Here is a 27,551-nt window from a genome sequence, read left to right on the forward strand (position 1 = left end):
TATTAGTAATTTGTGTCGTAGGCTGTAGTAAATGTTCCGAACTTTATATTTGAAACAATTCCGGTGAATGACGTCGCAAAAATTATCAAAATACTGAATATCGGGAGATGCCGTTATATGGGGGATATACGATATCGTGGACCTATATAGAGAATTCTCTTCCAGAGGATAAAACACTCACAAGAAACTCCTTGTGTGAATTTTCAGACAATTCCGTTAAAAAATGTGGCTAAAATAATCATAATACCGAATATCGGAGGTACTGTTATATGGGACGAGGTCCTATATAGAAAATTCTCTTTCAGGCGTAAAGTACTCATAAAAAACTCCTTGTGTAGAATTTCAGACAATTCCATTGAAAAATGTGGCTAAAATAATCAAAATACCGAATATGGGGGGTACTGTTATATGGGAGCTATACGATATCGATATAGCCCATCAAATATCAAATACCAAAATATTGTTATACAATTATGTATAAAATTTTACAATTATAAAAATTTTTTGATATTTCATATTTGAGTCTGGATATCGCTCCGTATTTTGGTACGGAGTAGTAGTTTTTTACAGAGTGATACGTTTTAAACAAATTTTTATCGATAAGCTGTAATTGGATTTTTCCAAATTTGAATGGAAGAAATATTCTCATTTTTAAATTGTATCACTCATATTAATAATATCTAGATATGTATGTTTGCTTCAATCGATATAAAATTTTGAGTTCCAATTGCCAGCACCTCAATTTAAACTTAGAGTAGCGTATGGTGTAATATAGTCGACACCTACCTTAAATGATTCTTTATTGATTTTACTAAAGGTAAAATGCTATTACATACTTTAGACACTAACCTATATGCACTCTTATCCGATATTTAAACCCAAAATTCCTTAAAGCTTCATGGTATAAAACCACAGCATCCTTAGTGCGCAGGTTCTCTTATCTGTCAAGTGTTTCAAATTCCGTGCTGCTGAAAAATAATAACAAAACGCCACATTGATATTAGCAGGCACTGAGTGCCGCTCAGCTTTAGTACATCAACAGCTTTCGAGGGCATCGCACATCATTGACAACAAACAACGGAAAGATGCAAAGTATATAAGAGCAAAAAACAACAACGGCAGCTGAAGATTTTCATATCTTCTGCAAAACGGAAGAAAAACTCAAATAAAATTCTAACGCAAATCCCAACGAAATATTCAAAATAGTTGTGCAAAATGTTCGGTACCACGGTGAAAACTTTATTAACTATTACGGGCGTGATTTTGATCGGTTCCATTTCCTATTCTAACGCTTTACCGGATGTAATAAAAATTGGTAAGGAAAAAATCGGTGACATTTCCTCATTGTCCATCCGAAAACGTTAGGATGTATCTGCCTAAAGAATTTTGCAGTTTATCTACTCTCTTGAGTGATTGGCAGCAGCGGCGGTGGTGGTGGTGTTGGTGGTGATGGTGAAGTGTTGATACTACACCAAACAATATGTAATATGTGTGCGAGAGAGTCAAGTGTGTGTGTACGTGATGTAAATGTTGTAGCTTTGTTTACGTTTTTGGAGTACTAAAAAACCCCCAACGAGGGCGAAAATAAGGATAACAACAAAGGGCCGTTGTAAACAAATCGTATTTCTAAAATGAAAACGTGCGAGGTGTTCTGTTGTTTTATTATTTCATTCCTTTGGCCACTTTGTTTGTTTTGAGTGAGGATTCCTTGTTTGTTGTGGTGGTGATGCTTTACGTTTAGTAAACAATACATACTTCCATTGTGTGTTTACATTTTGATAATTGTGAAATGTTTTGTTTATTTTACACACAATTAATTTTCTTTATTGTTGTCGTTATACCAATGTTTTCCTTGTTTCAGGTGGCTTATTTCATCCTTCCGATGACAATCAGGAACTGGCATTTCGCCAAGCTGTGGAACGTATCAATGCAGACCGTTTGATTTTGCCACGCTCCAAGCTAGTGGCACAAATCGAACGTATATCACCATTTGACAGCTTTCATGCCGGGAAAAGAGGTAAGGAAACAAAAACAAAAACTTGGAAAACAAACAAATAATAAGTAAAGAAAAGTCAATGCTGGAATCGAAGAAATGCATTCAGTTGCGGCCGGTGTTTTTATGTCATCATGCAAATAATGCCAACTTTTTATATATTAGATATAGAAGTCAAATAGTATTAGCTGCATAAATAAGACATCGAAATTTAAAGAAACCACATATTTTCTGGAGTATAAGTCGATTTAGCTTTGTCCGTCCTTCTGGTGATATCAAGACAAATTTCAGCAATCCATAAATTAATATGGTTTATGAATGTGCAAGTCTGTATTTAATATGTTCTACATGTTTATGTCCTAAGCCACACTGTGGCATATGGTATTATGTCCTTATGCATTAATTTGTAAAATACAAATGGGCGATATAGATATATTGTCCCATTTGTGATTTGCATAAAATTAAATTTTGAGTCGATTTATGCATAATCGTCTGCCTGTTTCATATTACGGGCAGCATTTTCCCGATTGAGATATAAAGTTTACAGTGTTCAGATTTGGATATAGCTCCCAGTACTTCCTGATATTCGGCATTTTGATGATTTTTGCCACATTTTTTCACAGATTTATTGGAAATTTGGTATTTGTGGGTCAAAATAGGTTCAAACTCCGGTAGCGAAACATTGCATGTATAGGTCCACGATTTGGTATAGTCCCCTTATAACATTACCTCAGGATATTCGGTATTTTGATGGTTTTGCCACATTTTTTCACAGATTTGTCTGAAAATTGGTATTTGAAACATTGTATGTATAGGTCCAGGTTTTGGTATAGCCCCCCTATAATGGAGGTACCATTATACCGATATTCAATATTTGGATCATTTTTCCCACATTTTTCCACAGATTTGTCTAAAAATTGGTATTTGTAGGTCATAATGGGTTCTACCTCGTGTGGCGAAACATTGTAAGTATAAGTTCACGTTTTGGTATTGGTTTGAAAAAAAAAAAAAACTAAAGCAAACTCAAACATTTAAAAAAACTTCATTATTGTAATACTTTAATACGTACACAAACAAATAGCTACTAACACGTGAACATGTTTGGAACAGCTGACCATGAGAAAAGCAGGAACATGCCAAATTTAGTACGCATACACCTAGCGTTTGTCCTTCGGTTTTATTATAGCATTTGACATTTTTGTTGCAATTAGAAAATTCGAGATTAGAGAATTAAATTGTTAATTAGTTTTTTACTGTTAGCATAATACCATTGCAAAGACGTTGTGGGTCAATGCTTCTTAATAAAATCATATCCCATTCTGAGCCGATTATAATATAATTTGAAAAAAAAAAATATTTTTAAACCAAATTCCGCCACAACTTCCATATTTCATTAAAATTGGAGGTACATACCGTGTTTGGTGCATCAAATATGTGAAATCGGCCGAAAATATATATGGGAGCTATATACAAATCCGAACCAATTTGAATATAACTTGACAAATTTATTATTGTATCAAATTTAGTCATTCATGCCGAATTTCATTGGAATCAGACATACATATCGTGTTTGGTGCACCAAATATTTGAAATCGGCCAAAAATATATGTGGGAGCTATATCCAAATCTGTACCGATTTCAGTATAATTAGCAAATTTATTTTCCAAATTACATTGGAATCGAACATACATATCGTGTTTGGTGTATCATATCCATTCGTTTTAAATTCCGTTACACATTACAAATTTCATTGAAATATTTGGTGCACCAAATACATGAAATCGGTCGAAAATGTATGTGGGAGCTATATCCAAATCTGAACCGATTTCAACATAATTTCATTCCAAATTTTGAGACTATATCTGTAATCGGTCAATAGATATGGGCATATAAAATCTAAATTCTTGGGAAGTACCTCCGATTCTGATGCTATATCTCAATTTTCAAGTGGAATTTCAAAAAATTGCAGCGGTTTTGGAGTCCATAAAATACAAACAAACTCTTTTATAGATATAGATTTTAATCATTTGTAAAATGAACAATATTAGACAATAATTATCTTAACATAAAAAAAATAGTAACTACGACCGGGCCGAACTTTGAATACCCGCCACCATTTGAACGGAATTTATAAATTTTCAAAAAAATCTGTTAGAATCAGAAAAATATCGAATATAGGGGATATGCAAGTTTTTTTTTTTCATAGCCCATACGGAACTTAAAAAATGTAATGTAACTAAAATAATCAAAATACCTGCATTCATTATTTTCTGTCAGAGACTATAGTAATTATTACGAAGTGTAAATACGAAATTTGAAACAATTCCGGTGAATCCGGAATATAAATAATAATCAAAATACCAAATATAAGGAGATACCGTTATACGGGGACAATACGAACACATCTGAGTAAAATTTTATCAACCTACTTCAATTCGTTCGGAAGCTAGAGTGATTTCCACAGACGGAAGGACATCGTTAAGTCGAGGAGTTACAAACGGAATGACAAAGTTACAAACCATTCTATAGTGGAGGGTATAAAAAGTTGATAAAATCGTAAACCATCCATCAAAATAGATGGAGAAGGGAGAGACAAGTATATTTCTACATACCGGAATAAATATACATCCCGATTTATTTTTTACATACTTCAATGTGAAGATGATGGAGATTTTTGCAAAAAATTAATAACCTTTAGGATATATATAGCAAGGCAATATTACCTATTTTCTTAATTATACCAACAGATTTTCTTGGAATTCAGTATTTTGTATTATGATTGCTTATCATTCTAGTGTACCCCCAACATTTTTTATGAAAATTTTTTGGGTTGTTAGGACCTACTTCTTTAATGCTGTAGACATTATCCAAAGTGCTAAAAAAAGGTTTGTGAGAATCCGCGAGGATCCAAGAGTTTATTTAAAAATCTAAATCATTCGACCATATCTTAAGAAAACATGTATTTTAATATGTACTTGAAAATAGTTGAATTCCCTAGGATTTAGTTTTAATTAAAAAATCTAAATTTTTCAGTAAATACAAATTTATTAAGTGTAGAATTACTGTTTATACCCTACAACACTATGCGTTGGGGGTATTATAAGTTTAATTGGCCAAAAATTATGTAACACCTCGAAATATTGGTTTCCCATATAGGAAAGAGTCGATCCAGCTATGTATGTCCGTCCGTCCGTATGTCCGTCTGTTCATGTTAATTTCTAATCACTCTATAGGTCGCAATTATGGCCCGATCTTCACGAAATTTAGAATGGAGGTGGGGGTAGGGCCAGAATAAAACCCTATTGCTTTTGAAGATGATCGCATTATATTTAGGGGTTGAAATGGATCAAAAACTGAAAAATTTCATGATTTTGCAGCTGCTCTACAGGTCGTAATTATAGACCAATCCAAGCGGAGGTTAGCATGGGGCTAGAGCTTAGGGCTTGGCAAAAGCCTTCTAATTTTGATGGTCATCGGGTAATACTTAGTGGATGAAATAGACCTTAACATTTGTATTATATAAAAGTCAAATTTCTATTAAACCGCGAATATTTTAAATCCCGGCGAAATCACAAAGTCTTGACAAGGTTACTTCTGATCTTTACATAGATGTTAACATCCAACAAAACGGATATATAGCAAAATATGTGCGATATATATGTATATCAAAGAAGATATGCTTGAAAGATCTCTTATATGTCGAGAACGGCTGAACTGATTTCGACAGTTCTCATTAATTCAGAATGGCCTCTTGGTAGGAAAGACAAAACGTCTAAAAAAATCGCATAAAAATATCTCTCTAAAGATGAAAATATTGATTTTCTAAAATTTTCTCATATTTTTTTAATTTTGTAAATTTTTTGGCATATTTTCATTTTGAATTAAACATTTGGTAATATTACTACAGCTAACAAAAATAAGTAGTTAGGATATCAGGATATCATATACAAATCGCATTTATTTCCCGATCCTTACGAAATTTTGCATGGAGAGGGTCAGAATAGAAGCCTACTCTTTTTGGAGATGATCGCCATATGGACCAAAAAAACTGCAAACTTGTCAGCAGGTCGTAATTATCGCCCGACCCTCACGCACATTTGAATGGGGGTTACCGGACATTGCAAAAGCCAAGCAGTTTTGGATGGCCATCCAAAAATATTCAATGTGTGAAATAGTTTGCCAACTTTTGTAGACAAAATACGAAAATGTCCATTCCAGTGACTCTTTGGAGAATTCACAAATACAGGAAAGACGCACTTCTGACTATTTCGTTATCGCTGATTTCGTGGAAGAATATAGTCAAATGTCTGTATCTCATATAGATGCGTTTCAGTCAAAAACCAATAATAAATGTTAATCTTTTGCCACTTCTGAGAGATTATAGGTCTTTGGGAAATATTGGTTCCAGATCTAGGAAGACCATTTACGTGCAACATCTACCAATAAATTGGAAATGAGCAAATTAGCTTAAGTTGCTATTATTCGAAATCTAGAGAACGAAACCTGATGGTTTTCTTTTATTATTTGTCACAATATCTTGTGGAATTCATTCGAGTATCTCGCCTAAACTATATCACTTATTATAGTGTTGTAGGGTATTCAACGGTCGGCCCCGCTCGACTGTAGCCTTTGCTTACTTGTTTTTTAATATAATCCTTCTCGAAGTGATATCATACACTCTATAGCAATATTTTTTGGTATAAAAGATTAAAATGTCTCCGTCAAATTGAGTGGAAATCGATTCAAAATTGGATATGCCTTCCTTATATTAGTTCCCTCTGAAACCAAACTATAACTGCTCTAAAGTCAAATGTTGATAGATGGTATGACCTACTTCAAATACATTTTTTTTTTGTTACGGGAGCTTTACTAAATATTCATAGTGGTCTAGGGTATCACATCGTCGGGCCCGCCCAACTTTTGACTTTTCCTTACTGGTTTTAATTTCACTTACAATTAATTAATTGTACATTATGTTAATTTTTTAACAACCTACAACAGAAATTTTGAGGGTATTTATACAGGTAGCAATTATCGTCCGATCCTTACGAAATTTTGCATGGGGTAGGAGATTAAAGCCTGTTGTTTTTGAAGATCTAATTTAGGGGTTCAAATGGACAAATTTTTTTTTTCTTATTTTGCAGTCGCTTTACAGATCACAATTTTGCATGAGGTTAGAGTTTAGGGCAGGACAGAAGTCTAGCATTATGGAAGACCATTGGATTGTGTTTAGCGGGTTAAACGGACAACAACTTTTGTATGAAATTGTTTTGAATGCATATCACCACGATAGAAGAGCAAATGGTCTCGGTCAAAAATCAAGGGTAACATTTGCGCAAGGTTTTATGACATTATTTCAAAAGGAAATTTACCACAATGAATTTGGACCTAATGGTGCTTGCAAGATTATAGGCTTTGCTTACTTTTTTAGGATACGAAGTTTCTATCCTCCTGTGTACGAGTAGTGTCGAAATTCTCCAACCACTGAAATAGCTGTAAACTAGTTCCGGTAAAAAGTAACAGCACTAACTTTATGTGAATCTGTGAGACTAATACCCTTTTCGCAAGATTTGTGCAATCACATTTATGGTAAAAAAGGCTCGAGGTTCACTAAATATGATTTTCAACGAATGGAAGTCCGAATATTTGTAAATGGGCACAATAAATCCGAAACCTTATAAACGTCGTTGGGAATCGGTTGAACAGTTCATCGGTTTATATTTGTTACTGTTTCGAATCAATGGAAGGTAAAGGGTACAAAAAAAGTTCGTAACTATTAAGTTTATTTACATTATTCTGTAATATGTCCAATAGTTAAAAAATACTTTTATATACAGTCCTATGTCGGAACATGAAAATAGTATGGACCTAAACGCCAAAACCCAGTAGAATTGGGAGTAAGGGGTTTTTCATATTACATTTTACAACAAAAGAAGGGAAATCCCCCCACAATATTTAAGATTTTTCCATTACTAGGAACAAAGGAATACTTGCAGATATCAAACATTGCCATAATCTTAATCTCCAAGTAAACATTTAAGTACTTTCCATATTTTCCGCACTCAAAGTTAAGAATACTTTTGACAAGTATTAACGATGTCATCATATCACTTCAATGCGAACTCAAGACAAAGAAAATTATGGTTACATATGAATTAATACCTGGCCAAAATGCAACAGAAAGTACGGTTTAGGTTGGTAGGTATGTATACCTTTGAACCTAAATATGTCAATCTTTTAACAATGCTTTTTACAAGTGACTCGTTTAATCCAAAGCTGGAAGGATGATATCCGCATTATATTCCATTGTTCCGAGAGCCATTGCATTCCGAATATTTTGTACGATGTGTCACATAATACTCTGATGGAATTTTCTTCAAAGGTATAAACAGTATAATCATATACATGGAACGTGAACACATACACAAATATCCATACGTACACTGGTGGCCAAAACTAAAGCAACTGAAATTACAAGGAGAAAGAATGCCCTGTAACTTTTTCAAAAATTAAGAAAATGAGAAAGTTTTTCTTTTTTTAAATTAGGTACTTTATTCACTTTTTAAAAACCTAAAACATAAAACCAAAATTCATTTTAATATAAAAAATAATGTTTGATAAGTCAATTAACCCGATTTTGGCTTGGACAAAACAAAAGCAACTCTGTTGTACATTCATATGACCGCTGCAATTTCAGTTGTTTTTACTGTGATATTTATCGCTTTTTTCTTCCTTCGACAATTTCGCTTGTCATAAATCCTTTTTGAGATGTTTTTTACAACAGTATGTGTTTTTCCTTTCGTTTTTTAAGTACTGCCCAAAAAAATTTTAAAAATGGCTAAAAGCAAATACAGTACCTGAATAAAACAGCAAATTATCAGTGACTATCAAAACAACATATCACAGAAAATGATTTCCGAGAAATATTTCATAAATATTTATGTGATTTCATAATTATTTCTGTATACTAAGTCGGTTTTTTGAAACTGGATTAGTAGTAACAGTCCATAACGGATGAAGGCCGTGAAGAACTTCAGCCGGTACTGATCCACAAATTGTGAGAGAAATAAAAAACAACTATTTAAGAGTTCAACTGGATTGGTGAGAGAGCAATCATTGGATATAAGCTCGATATCAGTGCGTAGACGGGTAGTGGCAGCTGGTCTGGATGCCCGTAAGACATCAAAAAACCATTTATATCTGAAAAAATCAAAAAGGCTTTCGGAAACGATAATATTAAGTGGAATCAAGCTCAATGGAAAAAAACATTATTTCTGGGATGAGTCTACGTTTAATATTAAAGGCACAGACGTGAAAAATTTTACGGTGAGAAGACCAAAAAATGAAGGACTCAAGCCGCAGTGTTGCAAAGGTACAGTGAAGCATGAGGGAGGGACAAAAATGGCGTGGCGCTGTTTTTCTTTCTATGGACTTGGGCCTATCCATAAAATAAAGGAAGTTGTGGATCGGTTAGTTTACAAAGATGTGTTGGACATCACGTTGTTCCCTTACGCTGAGTAAAATATTCGGCTGATTTGGGTGTTTCAACATGACAATGATCCCAAACTTGTATCAAAACTTGTCAAATATTGGTTGCGGGAGTCAAAAATTCATGTTTTGTTATGGCCGGCACAATCACCTGACCTAAACTCCTTAGAAATCGTTTGGAGTATCGTAGATAGGAAGATCAAGAGAGATTCGGAAATAAATAAGCACAACATTTTCTAAAGAATTCGGGGTGCCTGGGAAAGCAAACCCAAGGATCAAATTGAGCGTGTTATAGATTCAATGCCTCGTAGGTGTGCAGCTGCTATCAAAAATAATGGTTATGCTATCGACCACTAGCCAAAATTTAATTATTTTAAAATAAAAAATCAAAAGTTGCTTTAGTTTTGACCAAGCAAAAATTGGGTCATTTTAGTTTTCCACATATTATTTTTCGTTCAAAATTATTTTTGTATTTTTATTTTTAGTTTCTTGAAAGTGAATTAAACCCCTCATTTAAAACTGGAAAAATAATTACGATTTGTTTATTTTTGTAAAAGTTACAGGACATTTATTGTCTTTACGATTTAAGTTGCTTTAGTTTTGGCCACCAGTGTATGTACGTATGTTAAGCGGTACGTACGTGGATATAGATGATGCTTTATATGAAACAAGAAAAAAATGTTTACAGTTCTTGTAAACTGCACTTGTATCCAACAATATCATCATCATCAGGTGGGCATGAGGATTAAAACATACATAACTACATGCATATTCCAATATACACTGCTGCTCATTTGCATAAGGTTACAGTTCATCTATGGTAACGAAGTTTTGAAATTTTTATTTCTATTTTATAGTCGGTCTAAAATGCCAAAACTCATACTATTCGGAATGATATTAAACATTTGGTGTACTATATACGTAAATTGGACGAAGATATATATTTGGTAAAGATATTCAAATCTTAACCGAGTCAGACAAAATTTTCCAATTGTATTACCCTTATATTCCGTACTAATTACACTGTTCGACAATTTTCGGGTCAAGATCTGGTGTGGAGGGAAATTCCAAGTGGACGTGATAGCATTTGGTATAGATCAAAATTCCAAGAGGGTTTTGGCTTTCCAGGACAATTTTTAGGATATGGCATTTACATTTGATACCTACCTATGGGTTACAAGCAAAATCAGTTGTGCAAAATGTAGTTCATTCTGGTCCACATTTCGGTATAGCCTTAATGTAAGAGTATACCAAGATATTAAGTATTTTTTTTTTATTCCATGCACCTTAAAAGTAGGGTATATTATATAACGGTACCTCCCGATATTCTGTATTTTCATGGCTTTTGCCACATTTTTCCACGGATTTTTCCAAAAATCGATATTTGTATTTAGTAATAGGTTCCAGCTCGGGTGGCGGATTATTGTATATACAAAGTGAGATAAAAAACTGCAACAAAGTCAAACGCCATAATTTTTAATTTTTTTACTTTTATTGAATGGAAGCAAAAAATGTCAAAAATAGCATCAAATTTTGAATAAGTTTAGATTTGTTCGAATTGATCGCCTTTGGCACGAGTTCTGGCCTTCAAAAGGCCAATGAAACCGTCACACGCTGCCCGAATGTTTCTATGCGGTATTTTGGCCCATTCCCGCGAAGCGCTTGCTTGAGGTGATCGACACTTTGGTTTTTTTAGTGCCAACCAGGCTTTCCAAAATACTCCAGACACAATAGTCCAACGGATTTACATCCGAAGATTTTGGTGGTCATTATGCGCTGGAAATGAAGCGAGGAACCTCATTTTGTAACCATTGCTGGGTGGCGCGTGCTGAGTGCGATGTTGGAAAGTTCAAGGTTTGTGGCCAAAATGTTCGGCCGGCGCTCGAGTTCTGGTGGCCAACAGAAGGTGCACATTTTCAGCTTCCCTCTTTGGCAAGTAAACACGATCATTTTGTTTGTTTACAATCTGCTGGACAACGAGTGTTTTCTCATCGAAGAAAACTAAATTCGGCAGTTCACCACTTTCGGCCAAACGAAGCTCTTTTGAGCTTCTAGACTCTTTTGAGTCTATTTTATTTCTTGCACTTTTTGGAATTTCAATGGCCCACGAGCCATTTTCGGCCACTGCGACACGGGTCTTGATCAATGATTTTGAAACCATTTCTGCTGATGTTGCTGTTTTCTGCCATCCACTTTCTTGACGTCGGTCTACGCTACCAATATCACGGCGACAAGCGATGGTACGAGACACCAAAGATTTATTCACATTTAAATGCTGGAGTGCTCTAACGATAGCCACTTGAGATTTTCCAGCCAAATATAAAGAAATCACACTATCACGCTTGAATTCCACCACGAATAACTTTTTTCTGGAAAATTCTCGCCTTTGTACGCTTGCAAACAATACAATGAGCTCTCGCTGGAATAATTTTAACAGTACCTCACGGATTTGTTTCAAAATTGGTATTTAAGACGCGCAATAGATGATAATCCTTGATATATAAAATTGTCTATAAAGGTTCCTCTTTTGATATGGGCCCAATATAACGGCCTCAACCACTTTATGTTTTTTTTGGCTTAACAGCATTGTCCAAAAGGTCTTACTGGCATTTTTAGTTTTAAGTGAAACACGTTTGAGTTCATATACTTTGATAAACCATTTTTTTTCTTTACTCAATGGTGGCGGGTATTAAAATTCCCCATATGAAGGTATTCGAGCTATTTTCGGGGTCTTGATCACATTTTTATTTTATTGGCCCATATTTGGCAACTTGGCTTCTAACTAGGTCGAAAATCTCTTCGCAGAAAATCCGACTATACCTACTTGGCCGGGCGGGCCGAACTTTGCATACCCTTCACCATTGGGAAGAAAATTGGCTAAAAAAGTCCGTTGAAAAAATACTCCTAAAATCATAAAAATACCGAATATAGATAGTTACCATTATATGGGGGCTATGCAAAGACCAGGATCTGCATATGCATGTTTGCGTCATAGACTGTAGAACCCATTCAAATTTGAAACATTTCCGGTAGATAATGTCGCTATAACTATCGAAATACCGAATATAGGTGGTGCCGTGTTATGGGGCCCATAGGAAGACCTGGACCTGCATACGCAATTTTCGGTCACAGGCTGTAGCACCCTTATACTACGAAATTTGAAACAATTCGCTTGATTATGTCGCTAAAATTATCAAATTACCGAAAAAAGGATGTAGAGTTATATGAGGACTATACCAAAGTCTAGAACTGTATTGACAGTTCTATGCAACGATTTTTCTTACTTAATGACAACACATGCTGACAAATTTATAGAAAATTCGCGCTTAAAACACCCATATATGGGGGCTATATCAAAACGTGGACCTATATAGCCCATTTTAAATCAAAATTGCTGCAGATGGAACACACATTTGAGTAAGTTATTATTAACCTACTTCATTTCGTTCCGAAACTATGTAGAATTTTATATTGATCAAGAACATATATATTTGGTGGGGTCTAAAATGCCAATTTAGAGGTATTACAAACGAAATGACAAAGTTAATATACCCTCCATAGAATGGTGGAGAGTAAAAAATTAAGTTTGAGAACTGATATTCAAATGATCCACAGTGTAGCAACATACATTGAATGTAGGTAAAATGTCAACTCATTCCAAACATATAGAACGAAAAGGTATAACCCTTTCTTCTTCTTATATGCATGTGTTGAATTAGAAGAAATACAAACCTACACACATATACGAATATCAGACATGGTCTTTTGTGTGTTTCGTATGGAATTGTGCACTTTTTATTAAGACTGCCAGCATTCATCCTATCCAGATGAATATAATCACCTGAATAGTTGAACACCATTGTCGTAGGTAAGGAACAATGATGCTTAAATACAACAGTGGCATCAAACTATTTCAAGTATGTATTGCAACATTCTTTGGTTTTTTTTTTTCGGTAAATACATACATACACACACAGGACTACAGTAAAACCAACAATTGAATTCTTAATATATTCGTTGTGAGCATCATTCTAAAATGAAATTTCATTAAAAAGTAGGTATTCCTAAAAAGCTTCTAAGTTTTCCCTGAATATGTTTCCGATTGAGATTAAGTTGTCCACAAATAATTTGTTTGGGTTAAAGGGCGAATCCTTTTGAAATTGTCTTAATTTAGATATGGCTACCACCTATATATCTTCATTCGTCATATATGTAATATTCCTCCAAATAGGTTTTTTTTCTTCCACACATCCTACAGAATTCTGCCTAGAAGCAAGTATTTCCAATTTGGTGAAAATCGGTTCAGTTATAACTCCCGAAAATATGTTTCACACGATTCGGTGTCTAGGTCCATTACATTTGTAAAGTGCACTCCACAATAATGCTATTTGGTAATAAATATCTTATACAGCTCAGAAATAACTCTACCAGATTTTATCGAGATCTGGTCCGATTTGGATATAGCCCCCTAAATATACCGTATAATATATAATATCCCTGATCAGAATAAAACTATAAGACGAATTAACGATGTGTTTTTGTTTGTCTGTTTAGAACGATCTTATGTAAAATGTGGCTACAATTGTCAAGGTATCGGAATCAAAGTATATAGGAGAACTTGGACATATATAAACAATGTTCTGCACACGAAGCAAGAATCTATTATAAATTATATATTCTTATCCGATGCCATTTCAAATGTGTTTCAAAAATTATGAAAATACCGTATATAGGGAGGAACCGTTAAACGGAGGCTATACAACGACGTGGACCTGTATGTGAGGCGGTACCCTTTACGAATTCTAAATATTAAAATTGAAACAATTCAAGTAAAAATCTTCAAAATACCCAATCTTAGGGGGTACAGTTGTATAAGAGCTCTTCAAAATCTTGGACATGTATGAACAACTCCTTGCAAGATTAACATATTCTTGGAAAGAGGAACAAAAACTGTCAATTTACAGCACGTTTGGTTTAAAACTATGACTAAAACACCTTATAGCTCTGCTAACATGGACCTATATGACCCATTTTCAATATTAACAAGTTAAAAATCAGTATGTTCGGCCGGGCCGAACTTTGAATACCCTCCACTATTTGGAAATTTTCAAAAAATGAAATCGTATCATACGAAGACGTGGACCTGCACAGACAATTTTCTGTCATAGGCTGTAGTATCCATTACGAACTTTAAATACAAAATTTGAAACAATTCCGGTGAATAATGTCGCTAAAATCATCAAAATACCGAATATAGGGAGGTACCGTTATATGGGGGCTATACGAAGACATGGACCTGCACAGACAATTTTCTGTCATAGGCTGTAGTATCCATTTCGAACAAATTTGAAACAAGCCGGTGAATAACGTCGCTAAAATCATAAAAATACCGAATATCGGGAGGTACCGTTATATGGAGGCTATATGAAAACGTGGACCTACATGGTCCATTTACGAACTTAACCTGCCTACTGACAAAATAAACATGTGTGCAAAATTTTAGCTTTCTATCTCAATTCGTACGAAAGATAGAGTGATTACAACAGACATACTGACGCATAGAAACACGGACATCGCTAAATCGACTTAGCATTTTACGCTGATCAAGAATATATAAACTTTGTTGGGTCTGACATGAGTATTGCGGGAAGTTACAAGCGGAATGACAAAGTTAATATACCCTCCATAATAGGGTGGAGGGTATAAAAATTATACGGATCTTAAACACATTTGAATGAAATTGTATCATTTCGTTCGGAAGCTAGAGTGATCACCACAGACGGATGTAGAAGAAGTATCTTACCCAGAATTCTTGCTTTACAAGTTCGTTATATAACATTTATTACTTTAAGTATCCATTTCACTCTTATTAGTCATTCCATTTTGAGCTCCTCCATATATTGGCATTATACAGTCTAACGACTTGAAGAATATATATATCTTAATCAGCGTAAAAATCAATTTAAAGGTATCCGTTCGAAAGTCTGTTGTAATAGTGCTATCTTTCGAATGAATTGAAATAGAAAGCGAATATTGTACATATATGTTATATATAAGTTCGTAAATTTCGGTCCAATTTTTAGTATAACCTTAACTCTATTTGGTATTTTTTCCTTATTTTCGAATAGAAATTTTCGGTGTTTAGAGTCCATAATAGGTTCAGTCATCACTGGTGGAAATTATCCACATAATACATGTTTTTATACAGATGGTATTCAGTTTTTCGTATTCACATTTTTCTATGGAAGTGTTTCGACTTTGGAATTCCATGTCTAGAACAGATACCAACCACTGTATCATACAATTTTAGAGAGGGTATAAAAATAAACGCATTCTCTCAATACTAACCATGATCTAAGTACATATGTGAAAGGTGATGCATTTTTTTCCTGGGAAATGTAGTTGGTGTGCCTTTATCTACTTCATTTCATAGAAGACATTTATGTGTTGGCATTACTTGGTTATGTAACAGTATGACAATGATGATGACAGGCACTCATATATCCATCGGTAGTTGAAAGAAATTCTCACAGGTAGGTCATGTGCAACACAAGTAGTCATGTGAATATGTCAAGAGTTGAAAATGGATGTAATGGAAACTTAAGATGACACTTGCTAAGCAATTAATCCAAAAAACTAAATAGAATCGTCTTCTCGTGCCATGGGGCCAATGAAGATTGACACTTAATTCTCAGGTAATGGAGACATTCTGGTAACTGAATTTCAAATGGTCCGTCTGTTCATTTTCAGTTTGTGGTCTGTTGAATGTGGGTGTTGCTGCCATATTCGGTCCTCAATCAACTCACACGGCCAGTCATGTCCAGAGTATATGTGATAATATGGAGGTAAGTCAGAGAGATGAGGAAAATCGAAATGCGCTCAAATGAAATTAATGTTTTTTATATCTTCCTTTAGATTCCCCATTTAGAAAATCGCTGGGATTACCGCCTGAGAAGAGAAAGTTGCCTGGTAAATCTGTATCCAAATCCCAATCTCTTGGCAAAGGTTTGCTGCTTGATGATATATCGCAAATTTATAAAATATTTTTAAAAATTTGAATTATTTTAGGCCTATGTAGACATTGTCCGACAATGGGGTTGGAAATCGTTTACAATAATCTATGAAAATAACGATGGCCTTATGCGAGTACAGGAATTGCTCAAGGAACATGGTCCTACTCCATTTCCAATTAATGTTCGGCAATTGGATATGTATGGAGATCACAGGTAAGTGTTATGAATTAACTCATTATTCGATTTTGGAATCATTTGTCTGTGGAAGGAACAACGTATATTACCTTATTGGTGTTCAACAATACTTCGAATTTGATTCAAGGGAGGAATTGAAAAAAAAACTTTTAAGCAGAACCTAGTCCTGATTTATACTAGGCGTGTTTACTGGTGGCAATTTGTTTTGAAAAAGAGGATCAAGAAGACCCCTTTGATGACTGACATAAGATATCAAGCAATCTCACTCCGAAAGAAAAACAAGTAAAATAGTATCAGTCGGTTTTGCCGACAGATGTGTACCTCCAGCATTGAGTGACAGATTTCTGACTAAGGGAAATATTTAGACATAGCAAGTTGTTAAGAATCGCCGACTTGTTTCGCAAATTATGACAGATTAATGGATTGGAAAATGTGACCCTTTGTGGACAGATATATATCATCTTCACAACAGATCTTGTGTTAACAAAAATACTTTTATGTGTGAAAATTGAAGAGAGTTAGATCCTTTTCTCGCTATTTTTGAGCGTTTTGGTTTTCAAAAATCTTGAACCCTTTGTGGAGAGGTACCAGAATAATTGGTCCAATCTCTACCATTTTTATAACATATCTTTTCTTAGTGGAAATATTAAGATGTACCAAATCTGAATGGAATCGAATGTTAATTTCGCGTTTAATAAGCTTCATGAACATTCAAAATTTGGAACCTTTTGTGGGGTAGGAACCAGGAGGAATGGGCCGATATATTTTACCAGACCTTGGGTTAACAAAAGTAAAGTAATTTGAAGACAATCGGACACGTACATCACTTTTTTAAGAGTTACGTTTATTCAAAATTTTGACTGTTTGTGAGGGAGGTACTTGATGGAATGGACCGCTATTGTCCATTTTCGCACCTGACCTAGCACTGATGCAAATATTAAGATTAGCAAAGGTGGAGCAAAATCGAATTATTGTTCCTCTTCCTGCGCAGTAAAGTATATTTTGATTTTGACATTTTGTGTGGGAGGTACCAGAAGGAGTGGTCTGATGTTGCCAGTCTCCGAACTCGATCTAAGTTTGGTAATAATATTACGATGTACCAAGTTTGGAGCAAATGGGATATCGTGCGCAGACAGACAGACGGACGGATATCGCTAGATCGACTCCATATGTTCTGAAACGAATTAAGTCCAAAGAAACCTAGGATCTAAAACCGTTATTTCGACCCTAGGTTTTACTTCAATTGTGTTTCCCCCACCGCTTAGTAAGGAAAATATATTTAAATCCTCAAAATCAATAGAAGAAAGTGGTAGCTTGATTTTAAAATAAAACACATGACATGATCAGAAATATAATTCGATGAATTACTTTTTTTCTGCAGACCAATGCTGAAACAAATTAAAAACACTGCTGAATCCCACATTGTTTTGGACTGTTCTGCAGACAAAATTTACGAAGTACTCAAACAGGCGCAACAAGTTGGTTTGATGAGTGACTATCACAGCTATTTAATAACATCTTTAGATTTGCATGCCATCAACTTGGACGAGTTCCGTTACGGTGGTACCAATATCACCGGATTCCGTCTAATTAATGAGAAAATTGTCAACGATGTGGTGCGACAATGGAGCATAGAGGACAAAGGTGTATTGCGTTCGGCGAATTTGACAACAATTAAAACGGAGACAGCTCTAATGTATGATGCGGTGCATTTGTTTGCCAAGGCTCTGCACGATTTGGATACATCGCAACAGATCGATATAAACCCCCTGAGTTGTGATGGACAAAATACCTGGCAGCATGGTTTCAGTTTAATTAATTACATGAAAATTGTCGAGATGAAGGGTTTGACAAATGTCATCAAATTCGATCATCAAGGATTCCGTAGTGATTTCATTATGGATATTGTTGAACTGAGTCCGGGGGGAATTCGCAAAGTGGGAACATGGAATTCCACTTTGCCGGATGGTGTAAACTTTACCCGTACCTTTGGTCAAAAGCAACAGGAGATTGAAGCTAACTTGAAAAATAAAACCTTGATTGTTACGACGATATTGGTAAGTTGTTGATATGAATAAGGTTTGGGAGAGTGTATTTCTTAACTTTTCATTGCAGAGTAATCCGTATTGTATGAGAAAGGAATCTGTGGTCTCACTCACTGGCAATGATCAGTTCGAAGGTTATGCCGTTGATTTGATACATGAAGTCTCTAAGTCACTGGGATTTAATTATAAAATCCAGTTGGTACCAGATGGAAGTTACGGCAGTTTTAATAAATTAACAGGGTAAGTTTTTAGGAGTGATATGTTTTCAACTGAAGCAGAGCTCGAAATTTGTTCCGAACATAAACAACGTTAAATTTTTATAAATATCCTTTAAATGATTAATTTGGGTAACCTCCATGAGATAATTTACCATTCACTTCATTCCAAGATATGATTGAAATTTATATTTTTCTGTTGCCATTTTATCAGTTCTGTATTCAACAGTTTTAAATAATTCCATGATTTTTTTGTTTTTAAAAGCGAATGGAACGGCATGATACGAGAATTATTGGAACAACGTGCTGACTTGGCGATTGCAGATTTAACAATAACTTTTGAAAGAGAACAGGCTGTTGATTTTACCACACCATTTATGAATTTGGGTGTTTCGATATTATATCGTAAGCCCGTGAAACAACCACCGAATCTTTTCTCCTTCCTATCTCCTTTGTCACTGGATGTATGGATTTATATGGCCACAGCATATTTGGGTGTCTCTGTCCTACTGTTTATATTGGCCAAGTAAGATATACACGTGCAATGTAAAATTTGACAATATATAAAGAAATTTCGTTTAAGGTTCACTCCCTATGAATGGCCATCTTATACCGATCCTCATGGTGAAAAAGTGGAAAGCCAATTTACCCTATTGAATTGCATGTGGTTTGCCATTGGTTCGCTCATGCAGCAAGGATGTGATTTTCTCCCAAAGTAAACACAAATTTTAATTAATAATTATTTTTAATTGTAATTAAATACTGATTTTGTTCTCAGAGCATTATCTACCCGCATGGTGGCCGGTATTTGGTGGTTCTTTACTCTAATCATGATTTCATCATACACTGCCAATTTGGCTGCGTTTCTCACTGTCGAGCGCATGGATTCACCAATTGAAAGTGCCGAAGATTTAGCCAAACAGACACGTATTAAATATGGCGCTCTAAAAGGTGGCAGCACAGCGGCTTTCTTTAGGGTAGGGCGATAATTTGGAAATGTGATGCAATATCATTTATTGTTGCTTATTTTATTCGTAGGATTCTAAAATATCCACCTATCAAAGAATGTGGTCGTTCATGGAATCGGCGAGACCTTCTGTTTTTACAGCAAGTAATGGAGAAGGTGTTGAACGAGTTGCAAAGGGAAAAGGTAAATAAGGGATTACAACAGCTCTATGTGCGGTCTCTGAAAACCTCGCAATATTTAAAAATATTTATGGGAAAATTATCAGTCTTATTTTGAATATAAATAAGTAAGGGTAAGATAAAAAAAACTGCAACAAAGTCAAACGCCATAATTTAAATTTTTTTTTAAATATTTATTGAATGAGAGCAAAAATTTTTGGGAAATAGCATTAAACTTTAGATTTGTTCGAATTTGTCACCTTTGGCACGAATTATGGCCTTCAAACGGCCAATGAAACCGTCACACGCTGCCCGAACGTTGCTCTACGGTATCCCGGCCAAGCGCTTGCTTGAGGTGATCGACACTTTGGTATTTTTTAGTGCCAACCTTGCTTTCCAAAATACTCCAGACACAATAGTCCAACGGATTGGTATCCGGAGATTTTGGTGACCATTGTGCGCTGGAAATAAAGCGAGGAACCTCATTTTGTACCCATTCTTGGGTGGCTCGTCCTGTTGAAATGTCTAAGGTCTGCGGCCAAAATGTTTGCGTGCCCAAGGCTTTAATACACCCTCCAGAATATTTTCGCGACAATATTCGGCAACCATCAGCCTGCGCTTGAGTTCTGGTCTCTTTGGCAAGTAAACACGATTATTTTGTTTGTTTGCAACAGCTGGACAACGAATGTTTTCCCATCGGAGAAAACCAAATTCGGCAGTTCACCACTTTCGGCCAAGCGAAACAACTCTTTAGCTCTTTTGAGTCTAATTTCTTTCTGTTGCAGTGTGAGCTAATTTTTCAATATTTGCCGAATGGAATGTTGCGATAAGTTCAGCTCACGAGCCATTTTTCGGCCTTGCCACTACGACGCGGGTATCGATCAAGTCGCTTCTTTACTTTTCGAACCATTACTGCTGATGTTGCTGTTTTCTTCCGTCCACTCCATTGACGTCGGGCTACGCTACCAGTATCACGGTAACGAGCGATGGTACGCGACACAAAAGATTTATTTATAATTAGATGCTGGAGTGCTCTAACGATAGCCACTTGTGGTTTTCCAGCCAAATATAAAGAAAACACACTATCACGCTTGAATTCCATCACAATTCTTGCCAAAATGCTTTTGTACGCTTGTAAACAATATAATGAGCTGTCACTGGAATAATTTTAACAGCTGTCGTACGAGTGGCTTAGAAATGACAGCAGTCTGATGTTGGTTGCAGTTTTTTTATCTCACCCTGTATGTATATTTTGACATAGATCTAAATATTATTAGGCCAGGTTGTGGAGTCCCCTCCTATTTTTTGGTTCGACTCGCGCTTTAATTTTGGTTTAAAGACCCATACAGTGAATTTTCTACTAAAACCCAGTTTAACTGTATTATGTGTCGGTTCCTCGAAATCGACACTCTTTTAGTTACTAAATTACATGTATAGACTTGCTGTATTACAGAGTTGAGCATGGTATTATAGGTCGGTTCCTCAGTTCCTGTCGGTTACTAAAATACATGCATAGACTGACTTTATCACAGAGTTGGGCATGTTACACACATGTAAGTTGGAAGATTTCCCATCTTCCAAATGGCCAAATACAACATTTTGGCTAAGGCTTTCCAAATAGAATATTCCATTCAGATTTCCTAGTCTCATTTATTAGAATTAAGTAAGTACACTTATATTATATTTGCCGATTTTCAGCGCAGGAATTTCTCAAAGGCGAATGTCTTAGTAAAATGTGTGTTCTTTATACCCTACGCCACAATGGTACATAATATTATGCCTTCTTTCTTTATGTTGGTGATCTGCATAAAACCACATTATTAGTCGAATTATGTCCGTTAGTCTTTCATTTTTAAAATACTTACGACACCCTGTGGTTCAGGATATTATGTATTTCTGTATTTGTTTGGAACACACAGAAGAAAACGAGATAAAACCATAGTTGCCTTTGATGATCTTTATATGAGCAGAAATAACCGAATTTAGCCTAGAAGTATGGTAGATTTCGAGAAAATCGGTTCATTTTTTATACCCTCCACCATAGTATGGAGGGTATTTTAAGTTTGTCATTCCATTCGCAACACCTCGAAATAGACACTTTAGACCCCAGAAAGTATATATATTCTTGATCAGCATAAAATTCTGTGTCAATTTTGCGATGTCCGTCCTCTGTGGAAATCACTCTAGCTTCCGAACGAAATGAAGTAGGTTGATAAAATTTTACTCAAATGTATATTATGTCTGCAGGATTTTTGGCATTAAAATGGGTTATGTTGGTTAACGTTTTTGTATAGCACCCATATAATGGTAGCTCCCTTTTTTTGGTATTTTGGTGATTTAAGCGACATTATTTACCTCCCTCCCTTTTTTCGGTTCGGTATTTTGGTGATTTAAGCGACATTATTCACCGGAAATGTTTAAAATTTGGTATTGAAGCTCGTAATGGATACTTTAACCTAAGACAGAAAATTGTCTGTGCAGGTCCACGTCTTCGTATAGCCTCCACATAACGGTACCTCCCCATATTCGGTATTTTGATGATTTTAGCGACATTATTTACGCGAATTGTTTCAAATTTGGTATTTGAAGTTTGTAGTGAATACTATAGCCTAAGACAGAAATTTGTCTGTGCACTTCCACGTCTTCGTATAGGCCCCATATAACGGTACCTCCCGATATTCGGTATGTTGATGATTTTAGCTACATTATTCACCGGAATCGTTTTAAATTTGGTATTTGAAGTTCGTAATGGATACTACAGCCTAAGATAGAAAATTGTCTGGGCAGATCCAGGTTCCTCCCTATATTCGGTATTTTGATGATTTTAGCTACATTATTCATCGATTTTTTTCTTCAAGTTTCGCATTTGAATATTGTAATGGCTTATGACAAAAGTGGCCTATGAAGGTCCACGTCGTCGTATATAACTGTGCCTAATATAACGGCTATATTCGGCATTTTTAAGATTTGAACAGAATTTTTAACGGATTTTTTTTTTGGAAATTGCCAAATTCTTTCAAAATGGTGGAGGGTATTAAAAGTTCGGCCCGGCCGAACATACAGCTTTTTCACTAGTTTATGTTTAATCCGATTTTACATTAAAGTCCTCCATATTCGCAAAATGTAACTGCAAATGAGGGTAAATTACATGTCGTATTTAATTTTCGAATGGAGATTTTTTTAGACCAAGGACGAACACTATTGCAAGTAGTAGTAATCGGTTCAGATTTGGTTATAGCTCCAGTAATTATTTAATGGCACAATTTAATGTTAACTGCGCGTAATATTTAATAGATATGAGTACATTAATACAACTTGAACTAGAATCAAATTTATGAAATTTGTGTAAAATCGTTTCAGACTGATCAGGACTCTTGGGTTAAAAAAGACAAAAAACTGGTGAGGTTTGGTTGCTTTATTCCTGCCTTACCCCCTGGTAAACATTACCCCTGGTAAACATTATCCTAATAAACGAACAATAATGGGATTAAGCCTGACTATTTTGTAACAACAAAGGTTTATAATAATATTCAAAAGAAGTAAAAAAAGTAAAAAAAATATGCGGGCAGGCAGAGCTTTTAATACCCTCCACCATTGTGACAAAAACCATCGAAATGCCGAATATCGGGGGACCGTTTATAGGGGCTATAATGTTTATGGAGGCGAAAACGTGGGCATATACATACAACGTTCCGCCACCGGAGGTAGAACCCACTATGACCTACAAATACCTATTTGTAGACAAATCCGTGGAAAATGTGGCAAAAATCATGAAAATACCAATGTCGGGAGCTACCGTTATATGGCGGCTATACCCAAACGAGGACCGATGCATCTTATTTTCAATACCAACCATCCTACACACAATACAAATTGTTCTGAAAAAATTCGAAGCTCTACGTCAAATAATGTGGGCTGTATGATGATTTCAACAGACAGACGGACATTGTTGATTATACTTTATGGGGTCAACGACGAATATGTAGGGATGTTACAAACGAAATGACAAAGTTGAAAAATCAAGATTATTATCGGAAGTACTTCAAAATGTTTAAAAATCCACTATGCTATGCGATTCGGGTATTTTATAATACATTTGTGCCATCTTGTGAAAGTATGACAATCATGTTAAAATACCATGTTCACACTATATGTAATGTTGGCAGAAATATTGCAATTTTTTGAAGTTTGAAGAAATTAGGTCAATTAATTCTATTTTATTAATTCCAAATATAATTCTTGATCAGCGTAAAATTATAATTTTGATTTAGCCATATCCGTCGGTCGAATGAAAAAATAATATTCCCTTTATATTTTAGTAGAGGGTACAAAATTCTTCAAAATTCTATCCCAACGTGGCCAAATTTCTATGTACACCTTTACTAAATTCATTTGTTCCAAGACCCTAGAAAGGGAATATGATTCTAACAGCCCAAATGACCCATGAAAAAGTAGTTATAGAATCAAAGGGTCTATAAATATTTGGACACTATATAAATAAAAAATTAACGTATAAAAATAAATTATCAATTGTTTATTTCTCGGTATTTTTGTATTTTCAGGAAATTATGCTTTCCTTATGGAATCGACATCCATTGAATATGTTACAGAGCGTAACTGTGACCTCACGCAAGTGGGTGGAATGTTAGACACGAAATCCTATGGCATTGCGACACCACCGAGTAGGTCAAACTATGACCAATTTCTCAATAACACAATTAACACTTGATCTTTCTTCTTCTCTTTCAGATTCTCCATATCGCACCGCCATCAATAGTGTCATTCTAAAACTTCAGGAGGAGGGTAAACTGCATATTTTGAAAACGAAATGGTGGAAAGAAAAACGTGGAGGTGGCAAATGTAGGGTGGAGACCTCCAAGTCTTCTTCGGCTGCAAATGAATTGGGTTTGGCAAATGTGGGCGGAGTTTTTGTCGTTCTCATGGGTGGAATGGGGGTTGCCTGTGTCGTAGCCGTCTGTGAATTTGTCTGGAAGTCACGAAAAGTGGCTGTCGAAGAACGTCTCAGTGCCATATTACACGAATGAGATGAATAATAAACCCAAGATGTATGGGTTTAAGAATTTATGAAACGAAACGAATGGAACTTAAGAAAAATTCAGAAACGAAATTACAAAACGAATGTGAAACATAAAAAGAAAACTCAATAGATCACAACTTTAGCAATCTTCCATATATTATAGAAAATCAAAGTGAATCATGAAATCAAAATTTCTTTCGGTAAATGCAAGCTTTTGATAGGAAAAGAGACTTAAGCAACTGGAATGTCTTCAAATAATGGTGAAGTGGAGGGCAAGGAATTAATAAATACCCTTTTCCCAATGCCACACTCATTTATCATTGCATTAACTGAGCATCTTAATATGGATATCTCCTTCGATATTGACAATGACATTCTATATGATATGAATATATATATTTAAGTATTTGCATTTACACAGTAAATATAAATTAAATGGGAATTGTAATTATAAGTTAAGCTACCTATAGACTTAGACATTGAATGAAAAAGAGATTTTTTTTCTTTTCCACAATGAATTAATAGTAAGAGTATCTAATATTAGAAATAGTTTATAACTAAACAATAAAAATCCCTAAATAAAATTACGTATTCGATGTATGGATTAAAAGGATATGTTCTTGTTTTACTATATTTAAGCAATGGATAGGAAAATCGGTTCGGGTTAATAGTTAAGTTCACTTTTCCACTTACAAATCTTCCATTGATATTTAACTTTGTATAACCTCATACGGCTAAGGGCATGTTTACGTTAGAACTTTTTTTGGGGTTAACCTTCTCTATGAAGATTTATTTTAGGTGTATGCAATGGAATTTGTAATTTAAACCGACTGATTTTTCTAAATCCTTTACATCGAAAACGTACATTAAGGGTACAACACGTTAATTCCAAACAAGTAAAAGCTGTACAATTCTGTTAAAATCTTAAAAATACCAAATGTAGCTGGGTCTGTACGACGACATTGACCTGCATTTGAAACAATTCCGGTGAATAATGTCGCTAAAATCATTAAAATACCGAATATCGGGAGGTACCATTTTTTGGGGCCATAGCAAAACGTGAACCTACATGGCCCATTTTCAATGCCAAAAGTCCTGCAGTCTACTTCATTTCGTTCGGAAGCTAGAGTGATTTCCACAGACGGACAGACGGGCGTACATCGCTAAATCGACATATATATAATTTTATGCTGATCACGAATATATATACTTTGTGGGATCTAATATATATATTTCGACGTGTTACAAACGGAATGACAAACTTAATATACCCTCCATACTATGCTGGAATTAGTAATCTAAAATCTCATGCCGTGTTGGGGAAAATTATTTCGGCATATTTGGTGTCGATCAAACCATGTACCACGGTCTGCTAATCTACCAAGTTATTAGCGTGTACGATATTTATTATGTATGATCCAAACTTTGCATGATAACATTGCTTTATAAAACTTGAAGCTTATTCGAAGTCGTACTGATTATTCCCAAAAAAAAAAAATAATTTTGAATAATAATTACTTACAAAATTTCTGTATCTCAACTTCTGACAATTTATATTTAATTATATATTATTATTATATATATTATATAGACACATTCAAAATTTTTATTAGTTCATATAAAAGTACAAATTTTGCAATGTGCGAAGCTTAAAGAAATTTAAAAAAATATTTTCATTATTTCTATAATTACTGGAAAAAAATCGCCAATATGTTTCCTTCTTTTTATGCCTTCCACCACACTATGGAGGGTATATTAACTTTGTCATTCAGTTTGTAACTCCTCAGAATACTCATGTTAGACCAAAGGCTATTTACCGATGTCTGTCTTTGTGTCTGTCTGTCACGCATATGAAAATATCTCCCGATATTCGGTATTTGGACAATTTAGATCAAAGTTATTTAAAATTCGGTAGTTAGAGCTTGTAGAGTTTGTAACCTCCTTTAGCAAACATTGCTAAAGTGCTATATAGTTCAACTTTTTTATAGCTCCCGTAGGTATCTTAGCTCCCAATATAAGGTATTTTAGGAATTTAAACCACATTTTTAAACGGAATTGCTTATAATTCGGTTCATAGACTTTATAATGAGTTCTGCTTCTTGGGGGAAAACACCGTCTACATAGGTCCACGTTTTCCTGGAGCCTTAAAATAACGGTAGTTCCCGATATTCGATATTTAGACGATTTAGATCAAATTTTATAACACATAAGTTAAATATTCGGTACCTAAAGTTTTCAAAGGCTTTAAGGCTTTTTTCTTCTTTTTTGAGTCGATTCATGATAGTTTAATAATCTTTCCTTATAGACAAATCCTTGCATAGAACTGTAAATATGGGTCTTTTGGTTTGGGGTCTATAACCTGACCTGACATTTTTTTCGAACTATTCTTGTGGTGTGCCATTTTCTCACTAGCTCCATATAATATGGACAAAAGTATTG

The 27,551-nt window shown here is 34.9% G+C and overlaps 1 protein-coding gene across 1 annotated transcript; it reads left to right on the top strand.

Annotated features, from left to right (window-relative positions):
* The first annotated feature begins 1,017 nt into the window (after nucleotides 1–1,017).
* LOC101896060 (glutamate receptor ionotropic, kainate 2) lies at nucleotides 1,018–25,725 on the top strand. The gene is made up of 13 exons (XM_005180924.4): nucleotides 1,018–1,315; nucleotides 1,862–2,017; nucleotides 16,232–16,326; nucleotides 16,397–16,486; nucleotides 16,550–16,707; nucleotides 18,071–18,746; nucleotides 18,805–18,974; nucleotides 19,215–19,475; nucleotides 19,533–19,664; nucleotides 19,728–19,926; nucleotides 19,988–20,099; nucleotides 24,637–24,756; nucleotides 24,824–25,725. Exons 1-13 carry the CDS (start codon nucleotides 1,216–1,218, stop codon nucleotides 25,117–25,119), a joined length of 2,565 nt encoding a protein of 854 aa, XP_005180981.1. The 5' UTR covers nucleotides 1,018–1,215; the 3' UTR covers nucleotides 25,120–25,725.
* Nucleotides 25,726–27,551: the final 1,826 nt, after the last annotated feature.

The sequence above is a fragment of the Musca domestica genome, unplaced genomic scaffold (assembly GCF_030504385.1).
Source record: "Musca domestica strain aabys unplaced genomic scaffold, Musca_domestica.polishedcontigs.V.1.1 117, whole genome shotgun sequence".
Classification (NCBI taxonomy): Eukaryota; Metazoa; Arthropoda; class Insecta; order Diptera; family Muscidae; genus Musca; species Musca domestica.

Bases quoted from the DNA above. Each gene is read 5' to 3' on its own strand.
- LOC101896060 (XM_005180924.4), top strand. From the start codon at position 1,216: ATGTTCGGTACCACGGTGAAAACTTTATTAACTATTACGGGCGTGATT. The intron at 1,316-1,861 runs GTAAGGAAAAAA...TCCTTGTTTCAG, and splicing joins ACCGGATGTAATAAAAATTG to GTGGCTTATTTCATCCTTCC. The intron at 16,327-16,396 runs GTAAGTCAGAGA...ATCTTCCTTTAG, and splicing joins GTATATGTGATAATATGGAG to ATTCCCCATTTAGAAAATCG.